This window comes from Phascolarctos cinereus, unplaced genomic scaffold (assembly GCF_003287225.1).
Source record: "Phascolarctos cinereus isolate Bilbo 61053 unplaced genomic scaffold, phaCin_HiC Scaffold_2;HRSCAF=192, whole genome shotgun sequence".
NCBI lineage: Eukaryota > Metazoa > Chordata > Mammalia > Diprotodontia > Phascolarctidae > Phascolarctos > Phascolarctos cinereus.
The window spans coordinates 60,348,649-60,364,960 of NW_027555625.1; the positions used below are offsets into that span (position 1 = coordinate 60,348,649).

Genomic DNA, 16,312 nt, shown 5'->3' on the forward strand with positions numbered 1-16,312 from the left:
ACATGTAATTAAAAATGCTATTTCAAAAATAAAATAAAACAGCATAAATTATTGCCAACATTTCCTTCATCTTCTGTCTTAGTGATTCTTTCGAAAGAGGAAAGGTATGGTTTGCATGACTTCACTTATATATCATATTGCTTGCATTCTCAAGGGGTTGGAGGAGAGATAGAATCTGGAACTCAAAGTTGCATTTTATTTTTAAAAATATTTTGTTTTTCCCCAATTACATATAAAAACAAATTTTAACATTCATTTTTTTAAATTTTGAGTTCCAAATTCTCTCCTTTCCTCCCCACTTCCCCATGGTAAGTGATTTGATATAGGTTCTCCATACTAGTCACGTTATGAAAGAAAACAGATTTTAAAAAGCCATAAAAAAAAAAGTGAAAAATAGTATGCTTTGATCTGCATTCAGACTCCACCAATTACTTCTCTGGAGATGAATAACATTTATCATCATGAGTCCTTTGGAATTGTCTTGGATCATTGTATTACCAAGAAGAGATAAGTCATTCACAGTTGATCACTGCACAATGTTGCTGTTACTGAGTACAGTGCTCTGGTTCTTATCACCTCATTCAGCATCATGTAAGTTCATGTAAGTTCGGGTTTTTCTGAAATATGCCTGCTTATCATTTCTTATAGCACAATCATATTCCATTACATTCATACACCACAACTTGTTCAGCCATTCCCCAATCAATAGACATTTCCTTAATTTCCAATTCTTTGCCACCACAAAAAGAGCTGCTATAAATAATTTTGTACATATAGATCCTTTTCCTTTTTCTTTAACCTCTTTCAAGTGCAGAACTAGTAATGTAGTGGTATTGCTCGATCAAAGGATACACATAGTTTAATAGCCCTTTGGGCTCAGAAACTCAGTTTTTTAGAAAAAAAAAATGAATGCCAAAAAAAATTTTACACGTAATTGGGAAATATTTAACAAAAAAAAGAAAGGTTAGTCTGGCATGCCCCATTTTCAAGAAGCCATGCTTTAGTTCTAATTACTGCTTCCCTTTCTAATTAGCTGTCGTTTGCAAACCACTTAAAAGTGGTTTGCAAAGCACTTTACAAACATTATTTCATTTTATCCTCACAACAACGTGGAAGATAAGTGGGGTTATTATCCCCATTTTACCAATAAGGAAATAGAGGCTGAGAATCATAAAGGCTTGTATCTGAGTCATAAAGGCTAGTGTCTGAGCTTGGTTTGGAATGCCAATCTTTCAGACTCCAGGGCCAAATCTCTATCCACTAGCTATTTCTAGGTGTCTGTCAACCAGCTCTTAATGATCTGTTCTTGAATTTTCCTGGGAAAAGCAAACTTCCTGGTCTATAGTTTTCAGGCTCCATTCTCTTTCTTTTTTATGAAAACTGGGCTAATATTTGTCCTTTTCCAATCTTGTGGTTCACCTCTCCTGTTGACCATGATCTTTCACCTGTCACAGAAGGTGGCTCAGTACCAACACATGCCAATACTTATGGGACCTATGGATGTAATTCATCTGCCCCAGGTTGACTTGAAGTTCCAAAGTGCAGTTAGGAGCTCTTATCATCACATTACTTAGCTTGGTCACCAATCTCTTGTAAGTCATTTTTTTTTTGCAGTCATTTACAGTGTAAAAGATCATTTTCTTTTGAAAATTAAGCAGCTCTGCCTTTCCTCCTTGTAGGTTATCATCATTCCTTGGCCCTCAGGCAAAGGCCCTATACTTTGATAGTTATTCCCCCATATATGACTTTTATCAGCAGCCCATTCTGAGCCTCAGTATTCCTCGAACACCATACTGGAGGGACTATAGGACTCTCTCCTATTTATCTCATTATTTGGCCTGGCTTCTGTCTTCCATAGTCTACAGAAGTTTACAATGTACCATTATTATTTTTTGAGGAATTTAATGGGGTGATATATTTGAGCAGATGACTGTGACAGAAGGGAAAGCGTGTAGTAAAAGAGAGAACCAGGCTAATATGGACAGATTTTTGGGAGAACTCAGTATTCACCTGGAGCCTAGGGTGTCTTGCTTCCTGGAGGGCCTAAGAGGGTACATATCATTCCACGTCTCACCATGTCACCCCTGTTCTCAACAAACCCCAGTGACTCCCTATCAATTTCAGGATCAAAGAGAAAATCCTCACAAGTTCTTCATCGCCAAGCCTCCTCCCCCACCCCCCCACCTTTCCAGTTTTCTTAAACATTATACCCTCCCATATCCTCTTCCATCCTGCTGTTCCCTGAACAAAACGCTCTCCAAACTCAGGAATTTTCCATGGCTGTGTTCCCATGCCTGGAACACTCTCCCTCCTCATCTCCACCTCCTGATTTCCCTGGTTTCCCTCAGGTGCCACCTAAAAGCCCACCTATAGGAAGCCTTCCCTAATCCCTCTCAAATTCTAGTGCTTTTCCTCTGTTGATTATTTCCTATTTATCCTGTATATGACTTGTTTGCCCTGTTACTTTGCATGTTGTCTCTCTCTCTCTCTCTCTCTCTCTCTCTCTCTCTCTCTCTCTCACACACACACACACACACACACACACACATACACACACACACACACAGAGTTAGACTGTGTCTTTTGCCTTTCTTTGTATCCCCAGCATTTAGCTCAGTGCCTGACTGCCTGGTATGGCAAAGTTACAGAAAGCAGGCAATGGTGGAAATCTGTTTTGCTTGCCTCTGCATATCTATCACCAGGTTGTTTCTTTGTACCGCATCATGATGGGAGTGGGGTAAGGGAAAGGAAACAAAGCCTGCTCCAAATACTCCAAGGTTAGGGGCTTTGTTTTCAGCCTGACCCATTACCCAGACAGGGCTAAGTAATAGTGTCCTCTCTACTGAAGCCTTTCCATACTGCACTCTGTCCTCTCAGGGCCAGATTCTTTTTTTCTTTCAAACTAACAATTAACTCATCTGATTAACCTATGATGATAATGTGCTAATAGAAAGACCATTAGCAGAACAAGCCAGGTCCCTTCCACCCCTCCCTTAGCACCCCAGTGGTTAACATGTGACATATACTTCAGTAGGGAGACAATGGAGTGTGACCATGGTCACCCCTTCCTCCCTCACCCCCTTATACAATGCATGTAACCAGTAATCAAGACAGATTTGAATTTGCATTATCAGATTTACTTTTATTACTATACATTAAGTGTCTCAAAGTACACGTGTGCAAAATTTCCCAGTGAAGTCAGTCAATCCCACCAAAAGATATATGCACATAAGCACACACACACACACACACACACATATATACATTTTATATATATAGCATATGATATACAATAAAATCCAATAGATTCCATATAAAATACTGTTAAAATATAGAGCAGCAAAGTCCTGGCAAAACATTCCCTGATTTTTTTTTGGAGCAGCCTCTGGATACACTCCAGGGCATCCTCTGGGTCCTTGGTGGCCCTGGCCCCACTCCGTCCAGGGCCATCACTGACTGCAGTATCAGAGGTCACAGTCAATAGCAGGCACTATTTGCTACAGGGGTCTCTTCCCAGCAGTTGTATTGTTAGCCTTCTCAGGATTAGAGCTGGACATTTCCTCTTCAATCTTATTGTCAGAGAATACAATTTGGTCCTCAAAAATAGTCTTTTTGTAGGGTTGGATTTTTTTTTAAGAAAGGTGCGCTTTTTCCCCCCTGATGGGGAAACAAACCCAAAGCTATCCGTGATGGAGTGAGCAACTTCTTTTACTTCAGCTGAAGCTCAGTGGTCATGAAATGTCAAGACATCCCAGTCCTCTTTTTGAAGATGTTGCAACATTTACTTCAAAAACATGATCTGGGGGCAGCTAGTTAGCACAATGGATAGAGCACCGGCCCTGAAGTCAGGAGGACCTGAGTTCAAATCCGGCCTCAGACACATAACACTCACTAGCTGTGTGACTCTGGGCAAGTCACTTAACCCCAACTGCCCTCACAAAAAAAAATTTCCAAAAACATGATCTGCATTGTGATTCTAGATTATAGCTTGCAGAAAAACAACTCTGACTTGTCCAAATAAACAGAGATCTGAAAAATCCCCTGCATAGGGATGACAAAGGATGGCACGCTGGGTGAACTCCTGTCAGTGCCCTGTGGACTCAAGTTCTCCTTCTGTTACATGGAAGCACGCAGGCCCTTGTCAGTTATCGACCAATCCCTGGGTCTTTAGGTCCTTCTTGACCCATGAAATCAGGTAGCACCTGGAGATCAGACCGGGTTAGGAAGGTCTGAAAGCATCTGCTCCTGGCAAGTCAATCCAAGTACTTGGAACAGGGTCTCGGTTAGGAATGCTGGCGATCTGAAGGAGGTGGTGAGGCCACAGGGTAGGCTGAAGTAGAAGTTCTAAGAGACGCACACGGGGAAGAGGGTGAGCCACCACGCATTAGGTTCCTAGATTCCCTCCCTTGGAGCACGAATGGGGCTGTAGCAGAAACCTTGACCCTGCTTCATCTGTCAGCTCCCTCCTGGGCTAAAGCACATTATATCCCCTTGGGAACTGAAACTACATGTACAAATGTGCACATAAAGCACGAGGGAGGTTATGCTCATCATAAAACCAACACTGCCCCTGCCTTTTCTTCCATAAGATCCAGCTTTAAGGAAATCAATGGATAGCAGGGAAACCTGATGCTATTTGTAAGCTGAACTGTAAACATGAGTCCTAGACTGCTGAGAAAGGTTGTTTTCTGGGCCCACCTGGCCCTCAAACCCTTAACCAAACCTGATAACAAGAGTAGTTTTCTGCCTTGATCCTGTCACTAGGATCCAGAAACAGCCTGCAGACTGAGTTCCCAATAGGATTTCTCATTACACGGGCTAAATAGTGATTAAATTATACACATACAGCATCAGTCTTAGGGGGGACTGCAGGGAAGGAGAGGGGAATCACCAATTCCTACGGGCGATACAAGCAGCACAGCACGGCCACTCGGCTTAAAAGTCTCCTTAGGACACAGTCATGGGAGGAAGAGCTAAAGAACTATGACTGTGAGGGTAAAGTACACACAGTTTGCATAAGCCTCAAGCATTGAGGGAGAGTATTCAGTACAAATACTACGATAGCCCAGAAATGCAAGGACCTGAAACTTCACCCAGGAACTAGGAATCCTCTCTTCCAGCCATGTTGGTAGGACTCCTCGGACAGTGAGTAGGAGAGAGACCAAGCCAATGACCTGCCTGTCTGTCCCCTGCCCAGACTGAGAGAAATGTACATGGATAATTCACTACTTTGGTATGAACATCAAACTCTTTCCCTAGATCCCCAATCTATGAAACAATAGCACCAGGGGATGGGATGCTTCCCAGAGAAATTTTAAAAAACCACACTGTGTGAAGTTGAGTGAGGGCTACAGTCCTCTCTTACATTGTGCTGAGAAAATACAGAATCTGGCAGTAACACACAGTTAATACAGCCTTTAAAAATGGAAAGCGGGAAGGGGACGACATGGATGGACCCCAAACCAAAGTCTAGGGTACACAAAACACTGTAGCAGCAAGCAGATCCTCCACTTACAACTTGAGGAAAGGGCCAGAGCGTGGGTGTAGCTGCCGGGCCAAAACAAAGATGGAAGCCACGTACGTGCACAGGGGACTAGAAGAACAGATCATCCAATCCAAAGTCTGGGGAGTTGAGAGGTGGGGAGATAAGGAAGAGTGTGGCAGGAAAGGAAGGGAGGCTCTGAAGAAGTAGGCATTGTTATAGCTAAAGCAGTCAGCCTTGAATGGCCACTCGTGTTGTGTTGTGTGTTTGTAAGAGTCAGGGGGTCCCATGTCTTAAGGGCCCCTGGCCAAGAGCTGGAGACTGGTTTTGGCAGGATGGGCATCCCTCCCTCCCTCTCACTCTTGAAAGAGAGGCCTGGAGCCTGAAGTTGTGACAGCACCAGCAACACAATGATGATCAGACTGGATTCCTCGCTTCTCTGGAAGGAGTCAACACCCAGATTATGTCCAACTCAGGGTATACCCAAAACAAGGTCTTCTTTACATTTCTGAGAATTTAAAATAAAACTAGAACCCAAAAGATGGTTGGAAAAGATGTGTGTGAAACCTTTCTAGTGATCTCTGAGACCAATCTCTTCATTGCCACTCAACAAACAGCTCTACCAACAATCAGACTCGTTCCCTTTAGAGAAATTAACAAGCTCACCGTGGGGATTTGACCCAAAAGCCGACCGATGGGATGATAAGGCCGGGAAAGAGAATGTGTCTAATCACTGATGCAGAGCTGAGACCTCATTCACGTCAAAATGGCGAAACAGATCACGGCCTGTAGAGGGAGGCCCAATTCAAAACTCTGATCTAAAAAATAAAAATTAAATTAAGGAAAAAAAAAACACCTTCAAGATAGTGAAGCAGCATTTTCCCCCTCATCGGGCTGGAAGGGAAGGCATCCAGGGTGACGGAGTGTGCAGGCTGGTGGGACACAGCATCACAAACCAAAGAGAACATTTTTCAAGTAGGAAAGAGCCGTCCCGTTGGAGAGCATCTGAATGTGTTCATTTCCCTTCAGCTCGAGCAGGGTCACCTCCTGCTTCTGCTGATTCACCCACTTCTGGCAGTGTAGGGCACTCTCCACATTCACTGTACCATCGCCGTCACCATAGAAAATCTTGGGGTCTCGGTCAGAAAAGTTTTCATAGTAGAAAGAGTCTGGAGTCTGGACACCAGTACCATACAGGCAATGGAGCCGTACTCCAGGGGGAGTCATCTGATAGACCAAGGGCTCTGTGTCTTGTCTCATGAGCCAGCCGTCCTCAAAGCCAATATCCTTATAGAACTGCTCGTAGTCCCGGAGGGTGTAATTGGCTTTGGGGGTTCTCACAAAGACCTTGTCTGGGGACCAAGTATAATTGTAGGGAAGCAGCCAATTCGTCGAGACGGCAGATCTCTGTTGCTCTCTGATTTTTAGAGGACTGATGACCGGAATTCTGTTGTTGTCTCCTGTCACGGGGTAAAGTCTTTGGTTATTCATTTATGGCTTGCCATCAGACTCCTCTCCCTGACCACTAAGCAGCTCTTAGCTCACTAAAAAGACCCAGAAATGTGAGTAAACACCCTACTGACCCATCCAGATTGGCCAAGAGGGGAGTAAGAGTCTGGGGATATCTAAGTTCAGGCTTGCCCTAAAGGAGTCCTTTCTCCTTGCAGGGAAGGGTCATGGAGGGCTTGCTTCCCATTAACCATCATCTCTGGCCCTTGACCACTCCGGTTTAGCTACCCCTACAAGACAACCATGACGAGATTGCTCACTGCAGCACTACTTCCAAGCACAGGGCAGGATCCCAGAGGGCTAGACTGAGATGCAGAAGGAGTCGAGCTCAAGGAGGAAATAACTGAAGACTCTGCCTCTCTCCATCCACAATCCATGAAATTCAGAGGCAAGAGCGACATGGAGAGCCACCAGGTGTCACTGCTGACTCACAAGGCAGAGGCCAAGGGAATCCTCATGTTCATAGCTTCTAGAGCGGAAAGGGACCCTCAGGTCCTTTACTTCTACTGGCCAAAAAGACCTACAACTGGGATTCCCATCTAAAAGAACTAAACTCCCAACAACCACTCCATTATGCTACTCTGGCCCTATTACTGGAGACTCACAAGAGCTCAACATCATAAGTGTTGCCTAATGGAACCAAGGCTCAGGAAGAACAGCAAAGAACACCCTTCCTAAAGAAATGCCCGGGAGGAGGAAAAGAAAAGCACAGAACAAGGGTGGGGCCCCAGTTCCACAGGTTCCCCACTCCTGCATAGAGCCACAAAACACAAAGGCCAACAGAGCCTGACAACTATGCCCAGAAGGTCTCCTGAGAGATGTGGAACAGACACACAGAAGAGAAAAAAATTTACTGGTCTGGGAAATTCTCATTTCAGAGGATACATTCCCACTCCAGGAACCCAGTGCTACAAACAGTCGTTGCTTTACATCCTCTCCTCCACATCAGTTCAGAGACCAATCAATGAGCCTCGTTTCAGTTAAAGCCATACAGGGCAGTATTCCTGGAGGTGAGGTTGGGTACCGTCCCAGTCCTGATCCCTAGCTGAATAAATTTAAGCTAATTACTCCTCTGCCCCAGAGGTCATCATTTCTCTCAAAGTGAAATGAGACGGGGTTAGACCAGAGGGTTGATCTCAAAGGGCCTTTTGGTACCTTCTTTAACCCTGAAGATGAGCCCTGGAGTCTCTGGAGCAATAATAGCAAATACAAATCACTAAGGAGAGATGTGACTTTCTGTTCAGGGGAGGCTAACAATAGAAGCAATAGGGATATGGTACTTTCAAGTATGCAAAGCACTTTACAGGCATTGTATCAACAGCTGTGGGAAGCACCCTTAGGGGCCTTCAAGTTCAACCCCTTCATTTGACAGGACAAACTGACACCCTCTCAGCTACCACAGGTCTGAAGTAGGATTTGAATCCAGGTCTATGCTAAGCATTATCTAACAGGAGCCTGGTGCCAACCATGCAAGGTAACACTGCTATTATCTCCCTGCTATAGATGAGGTAATTAAAGCTTAGACAGAGTCAGTGACCCAACTATAATCCTAAACTATTGTCAGGCCTGGGACTGAACCCAAGCTTTCCGCTACACTGCCCCCCTCCAAATGATTAACAGCTTCAGTGAACTGTGAGCTCATTAAATCATCCTTGGCTTGGGCCATGGCGTCTTCGAAACAAATGCTATCCTCGATGGCAATAAGAAAAATCCAAGGGATCAGAAAAAATCTGAACACTGCTCAAGCTAGGACAGAATCACCCTCCACTTTGGAAATGCTGAAAATCCTCTCATTCCTTCCTTCCTCCTTCCCTCTCTTCTTCCTTCTCTCCCCCCTCTCCCTTCTTTCCTCCCTCTCATCATAAACAACAGGCAAGCAGTTTCTAGTTGAATCAGTCAACCTGACACAAGGAAGGAAAGGCTAAAGAGCTGACGAGGCCGCAGACAACAACCATGAATGGCCGGCCTGACAGGCACATGCCACACTCGGCCACTGCTGCAGAATCTGGGTTCTCGTTTCCCCAAGAGCAGAGGCTGGCAGAATTTCTGAGAGGATCCTCCCTTTGGAAAGACAACCAGGAAGCACATATTAAAGAAAACAGAAAGCTGGTCACTCGCCACAGGCCAAGGACACTGATGGACGCCTAGGGTCAGTTACTATACGCACGTTTAGAAGCAATGGCAATCAGGCCCTAATGCTCTGATTCTATAAATTAGGGATGACAGACAAGGAGAATACATTTTTCCTCTCACATCAGCCTTGATTCTACTGATGACCTTTCCCTTTCACAGGAGGACCCCAAAACCTCCCTGTCCCCACACTCTACCTTCTCCCAGTAGGAACCAACCTGAAGCTAGCACTCGAAGGGTCTTGGCGACCCCTCCCCAGGGAGGGCCCAGTGCCACAAAGGAATGGATGTACTTGTCTTTCCAGTCCTGGGACTGCCGGTTGAGGAAATAAAGTGTATACATGTTGCCCATGCTATGGGCGATGAGGACAACGGGGCCTCTGTACTGCTCATACATCACCTCAATCATCTTGCGGAGAGCACGGAAATAGTATCTATTTTCATCTAGGAGAGAAAGTGAGGCACGTGCAGGTTAGAGAAAGTGCAAAAATCTCCACAAAGAGGTTTAAGAGGAAAACTTGGGGCATCCATTGGGCTGGCTATATGTAAGGGCTTGAACAAAAAAATTAGGAGATGACAGGTAGGGGGTTGTATTTCTGCTTTTCTAACCTCTCTCTCTCTCTCTTTTGGACAAGACAGAAGTGGGGTGAGAGACAAATTTATTAAGGTGACAATTTTTAGATTTTCCTGCAAGGGCCTCCATCCCTCTAATAGAAAACAAAATAACATACAACTCAGGTTCAGGGGATGGTAAAATGATTTACAGGAAGGGTAACACAGTACCCACACGGTGGGGACACGTTCCTCCTCTGCCACACACAAGCCCTGGGCAAATGTCCTCCATGTCAACAGCACTTACTTGGGGCTTTTCTCCAGTCATAGGGAGCTCCTTGGACATCTTCTCCTCTGCTGTAACCCCAGCCCACTAGGCTCTCTACCAGAGTGAAGAAATAGGCTCCTGTGAAGGACAGACACAGCACAGAAAGGATCAGTGAGTGGCTCTTGGGACCCCCTTGATTGTGCAGCACAACTCACCATCACAGTCCATCTGGGGATTTGATTGGATGCCAGAGAACATAAGAACGCTGACTACTCTCATCTGATCCAACAGCTATCACCCTGTGAGGGGAGGTAGGAAAGACAGCACTTTGGACATTTAAAAATGTCAGAATCTTCAGTCTGTCACCTATGGAATGGGGAGGATGGACTAGAGTAGACAGATGGTCCCAGAGGGGCCTTCCAACGCCAGCTCTATAACTCTGCTGCCAAGAACCCTCACACAGCTGGCAGGAGCACACCAGTGTGTGGCCCACACAATCCCGTCTAGCACCAAGAAAGCATGTCGAGGGAGACTGGCTGCCATGTTCTACAAGAGACACCCAATAATTAGCATGAACCACAGAAAATCCCCCAAAAGAAAAAGCAATCAAGTTAGAAACCACTCTGAGGGATTGAGCCAAAGATTATTCTGTGCCAAATTTCACCTAATGAGCATCACACACTGCCTTATCACCTGATTCCAAAGCCAGCTGGGGAGGCAGTGCAGCATAATGGAAAGAGCCCCAGACTAAGGAGTCAGGGCTCTGCACAAAATACTTAAAGCTTAAAGGGATACTAATCTCACTATGTCATATTGAAGATGAAATGATCTGCCCAAGACCACCCAGGCAGTTAAGTGGGAGAGCCAGGAGATAAGAATCCAAGTTCTCTAAGTCCAGCCCTCTTCTCCTCGCCCTCCCCTACCATCCTGGTTCTACTAATTAGCTGTGACCCACAACCGATCCAAGCCTCAGGGGCTGGCCTAGATGACTGGATAAGCTGTGATCTAGCTTCACCACTCCTCGTACCCTTCTCATACTCTGATGATTTTCCATTTTTCAAAATAAAGTTCTGTTTTGAGAAGTCACCATTTAGAGCGGTCAATACTTATCTGGCCTGTGGAAATCACAAGATACCAGCAAAGCATCAGCTGACCTTTATTCCAGAGGTGACGCCTCACAGGACTTCTCAAAAAAACCACAGGATCTTCTAGGAAGCGGGCAGCTCATAAATTTAGAGCAAGGAAGGCCCTCAGGGGCCAGCTAGACCAAGCCCTTCACTTTACAGAGCAGGAGACCTTCAAAGGTAAAGGCATTTGTCCAAGGTCACCCACGTGGCAGTGCCAGGATCCCTGCCTCCCGGTCCAGTGCTCCTTCCACTTGGATCAACAGGTCCCAGGTGGCTGGAGCCTTCCTACGCCACCGCTGGGGGCGGCACTGGATTTACAGGTAGAGGAATATGCCTGAATCTTGCTTCTGCTACAGATTCCCCTTCTCTGAGTCTCCGTTCTCTCCTTCATTTTCATTTAAAAAAAAGAAAAAGAGAAGAAAGTCCAGGAGTAGAGAAGAGATAGAAGAAATGATCTCTAAGGTTCCTTCCGGCTTGTAATCAATGCTAAGATCTCAACATATTCTATTTTAAGAGGGTCAGAGATTCCAGAGTTTTCTCCAAAATGACAGAGATTTAGCCCTGGGATCTCTTCAAATCCCTCATTGTCAAGATGAGCTACTGGTCAAAGGTTAGCCCACTGACAAGCATTTCATAAGCATTTTCCTTTGCGTTGTGTAGGTATCGAGTGTTGGGGTTCCAAAGAAAGGCAAAAATATGGTCACAGCTAGTGAGCCACCAGGCAGTATTCAAACCCGAAGCCGGGGATTCCCAATCCAGTGCTCCCGGCAGAGGGACCCTCTGTCCCTCCACCTCCTGCAAACTCAAAGGGCAGCAATTCCACCCCTCTACTCCCTGCCAGGATGGAAACCGGGTTTTCTCTTCTGCATTCCTTCAGGTTTGGTACCTCCTCTTCCATATCTTCCCAGACTACTTTAGCCATCCTAATCCCTTCCCAGCTCCAAACCTGACAGTGCGTAGGACCTGAATCTTAGTAATCCTCCCCTAACACCCAAGTGACACCTGTGCGAGCATCCAGTCTTGGCATGGGTTTGTGACTGGCTTCCCTAAAGACTAAACCCCTTCAGGGATGAGACTATGTGTCCCCCACGGAAATACAACAATGCCTTATGCAGTCAGGCTTGCTGACTACATGACAACCAAACCTCAAAAGCACAACTCGGGTTTCTGGATCTCTCTGAGTTTCCCCACAGCTGCCTTGTTTTGGTAAGCAGTACAATTTATTATTGTTATTATTATTAATATTATTATCATCCTCACTGTACATATAGGGAAAGTGAGCCTCTCAGAAGATATATTCAAATTGCTGACTTGAGATTTATTCAAGTACCTAGCAGCATGGTGAAAAGGCTTTGCCATGGTAACTGGAAGACTGCAGTTCAAATCTCATCTCTCATCACTTATTATTGGGCAAATCAGCCTCGGTTTCCTCATCTGGAAAGGAGGGATAATAGCTGGCCTCCTTACCTTGGGGAGCCTGCTGTGAGGACCAAATGAGAATGAACGACAAAATGCTTTGTAAACTAGAGAAAGATGGATTTCAATCCCACCAGTCTTGTCTTCACAAGAAAAAAAATGATATGAGCAGTTTTGGGGGTTTTTTTTGGCTTTTTGGTGAAGCGATCTGGGTAAAGTGACTTGACCAGGGTCACACTGCTAGTAAGTGTCAAGTGTCTAAGGCCAGATATGAACTCAGGTCCTCTTGACTCCAAGGCCAGAGCTCTATCCGCTGAGCCACCTAGATGCCCCTAGCAGTTTCTATTTAGATGCTCAGGGAAACTGGGAGGGAGGTACCAGGGGGCCAGGATACTACCTACCAACAAAAGCTTTGTTAGGATCGAGGTATTCCACAGAAAAGGTGTCTCCAAAGCCAGGAACCTTCACATCCACACCATCTGGAGACTGAGTGGTCCTGGTGGTTCTGTTATATACCAATCTGTTGGAAAAGTCAAAACAATAGATACATGTTTAACTACCTGAAAGTGTCCAACAATACTGGAACAAACAGGGAACACAATGGGGATGCTCTGAAGCAAAATGCACCCAATGTCCATTCCCTAATCCCATCATAATTGAGATGCTCAACAGCACACAGGCCAGAACACACACTGGGATGTGTCCCATCCTTCATCAACAGGCATCTATTAAATGCCACAGGGGATACAGACAACACACAAAACGGTCCCTAACCTCAAAGAACGTGGGAGAGATAATATGTAAACATAAGTACAGTTAGGCCCCACAATTGCAAATAATGTCTCTGAAGTGATCCCATATATTCAAATCCACACAATTTGAAGTTATAATTATGTAATATATGGTAACTAGCTCCAGCCCAACGTAAATATCCTATGGGGATTCAAATAATTTGACCAATTACAAAATTAATTATTCTTACTAATTAGGACCTAGCTGCATGTGTCTGCAATATTTATATATATGTGTGTGCATACATACATACACACACACACACACATTTATATATGTGTACACACACATACATGGAGAGAGGGGGAGATGGGAGGGTGGGGAGACGAGGAAAGGTCTGAACTGAGGAGGTGGCTAAGCCTGAAGGAAAGCAGAGATTCTAAGAACAGGTAAGGAAGCATCATGTTGCAGGTATTCCAGTTGGAGGGTGTTAAAGGCACAGAGATGGAAGATAGGTATCTGTGATATCTTTCTTGCTACTTTCTCCCAAAAGTATCTAAGAGGAGAGGGTGGTTAACACTATCAAATATTGCAGAGGTCAAGAAAGATGAACATTGAGAAAAGGCCACTGGTTCTGGTAATCAGGAGATCACTGGTAATTTTGGAGAGAGCAGTCTTGGATTGGGTAACAGGACCAAAAGTTATACTGCCAAGAGTTGAAAAGTGAAGGAAGCTAGAGGAAGAAGAGGGAACTCTTTCTACTATAGACAATACTACATCTTTAAAAATAAAAAAAAAGGAGGTAAGAACACAATTACAAAACACTTCACAGAAATAAAGACAGATCTAAATAATTAAAGAAGAATTCCTCATGAGTAGGCTGAGCCAATATATAATAAAAATGATAATACTACCTAAATCGATTTATTTAGTGCCAGGCCAATTATATTACCAAGAATTACTTTATAGAGCTAGAAAAAAAAATATCAAAAAAATTCATCTGAAGAACAAGAGGTCAAGAATATCAAGCAAATTAATGAAAAAAAAAGGAAATAAAGTGGGAATAGTAGCACTAGATCTCAAATTACACTACAAAGTTGTAATTATCAAAACAATTTGGTACCAGGTAAGAAATAGAGAGGCTGATCAGTAGAATAGATTATACAGAATATTCAGATATGCAGAATAAACAATATACAGATATAAATGAGTATATTGCTCTAGTGTTTAATACACCCAACGATACCAGCTACTAGGGCAAGAACTCGCTTTTGACAAAACCTGTTAAGAAAACTGGAAAGCAGAAACTAGGCAGAGACTGATATCTCCCACCATATACCAAGATAAGCTCAAAATGAGTACATGATTTAGACATAACGCGTGATATCATAAGTAAACGAGTAGAGCATGAAAGAAATTACCTATCAGATCCATGGATACAGGAAGAGTTCATGACCAAACAAGAGACAGAGAGGTGTTCATGAGAGGTAAACTAGGTAATTTTGATGAATTAAGTTGAAAAGTTTTGGCACAAACAAAACCAATGCAGGTAAAATCAGAAGAAAAGCAGAAACTAGGAAATAAATCTTTGCAGCAAGTTTCTCTGATAAAAATCATATTTCTAAAATATACACAGAACTGAGCCAAACTTATAACAACAAAAGCCATTCCCAAATTGATAAATGATCAATGGAAACAAATAGGCAGTTTTCAGAGGAAGAAATCTAAGCTATCAATAGCCATTATGAAAAAATGCTCTAAACCACTAGTAACTAGAGAGATGCAAATTAAAACAACTATAAAGTACCACCTCAATCTAATTGGTTAAGAGGACAAAAAAGGAAAATTACAAATGCGGGGGGGGGATGTGAGAAAATAGATACACTAATGCACTCTTGGTGTAGCTGTCCACTAGTCCAACCATTCTGGAGAATAATTCGGAACTATGCCCAAAGGGCTATAAAACTGCACACCCTTTGACCAAGCACTACCAGGAGGACCCATGTGTACAAAAATATTTATAGCAGTTCTTTTTGTGGTAGCAAAGAATTGGAAACTGAGGGGATGCTCATCAAATAGAGAGAAGAACTGGACAAGCTGTGGTGTATGAATGTGACAGAATCCTACTGTGCTATAAAACATGATGAGCAGGACGGTCTCAGAAAGCTCTAGAGAAGACTTATATGAGCTGATGCAAAGTGAAGTGCTCAGAACCAGGAGAACAACGTACACAGTAAATGCAACACTGCAACAGTGACCCACCGTGAAATGCTTGGCTGCTCTGATCAATACAGCCTTGGATCTACAACAGCTCCAGAGGATTCGCGGTGACCCACGCTGTCTGCTGCCAGGCGCAATGTTCGGGGCTCAAGAACACCGACTGCAGCATCTACTTTCTTTTTCAGAACACAGCTAGTGCAAACATTGTGTTTTGTAGGACTGTATTTGTAATGGGTTTTGTATTTCTTGCCTTCTCAATGGGTGGGGAAGGGAAAGAAACGGGAACTAAAAATGAATGTCTTTTTAAAAGCAGAGGTAACTATTTTTTAGTGTAGATAAGCTTTTTTCGGGGGGCAGGGTGGGGGAGAGGGATACGAAGAGCTGGAGAGAATGGTACTTATTATAGCAATGTTGGCCTCCCTCATATTTGGAATGTTCTTCAGGACTTGAATTGTAGTCCTAACATGCCATGGTTTGGATGTCTTTGTCTTCTCTCTCCAAGGCACTCAGGAAGTATTGAAAGAAAAATGGGAAGAAGCTTGAGCTAATTGGGTTCAGGAAGTCCTCTGCTCTAAAGAGTTAACTTTATTCCTGAACTGATGAAGCTTCTGGGGCAGACACCTATGTGTTTTGTTTAGCTGTCAGGGGTTACAAAGAATCAGTGGGTGGAAGTCTCCCAGAAGCCCCTGCTCTCTCTATTCCCTTGAGCTGTCCTAGCTAATCATTTAAGAGGGTAAAGTACTCATCTAATCCAGAAAACCACACAAAGTAATGCATGTCAAAATAATGCATGTCAAAGGGTTCAGATCTGTGAGTTGGATACAAGAAGACCCGGGAGCCTGAGCAAGCCATATGCTTATATATCTAAAAAGCCACA

The 16,312-nt window shown here is 44.0% G+C and overlaps 1 protein-coding gene across 1 annotated transcript in view; it reads right to left on the minus strand.

Annotated features, from left to right (window-relative positions):
• Nucleotides 1-3,121: 3,121 nt before the first annotated feature.
• PLA2G15 (phospholipase A2 group XV) overlaps nucleotides 3,122-16,312 on the minus strand; it is a gene marked incomplete at its 5' end in the record, with an annotated part of 41,760 nt that continues 28,569 nt past the window's right edge. Inside the window, 4 exons of the mRNA XM_020989477.2 lie at nucleotides 3,122-6,942; nucleotides 9,340-9,564; nucleotides 9,980-10,078; nucleotides 12,885-13,003. Of these exons, the coding sequence (XP_020845136.1) occupies nucleotides 6,431-6,942; nucleotides 9,340-9,564; nucleotides 9,980-10,078; nucleotides 12,885-13,003 (955 nt within the window). The remainder of the gene's footprint in view (nucleotides 6,943-9,339; nucleotides 9,565-9,979; nucleotides 10,079-12,884; nucleotides 13,004-16,312) is intronic.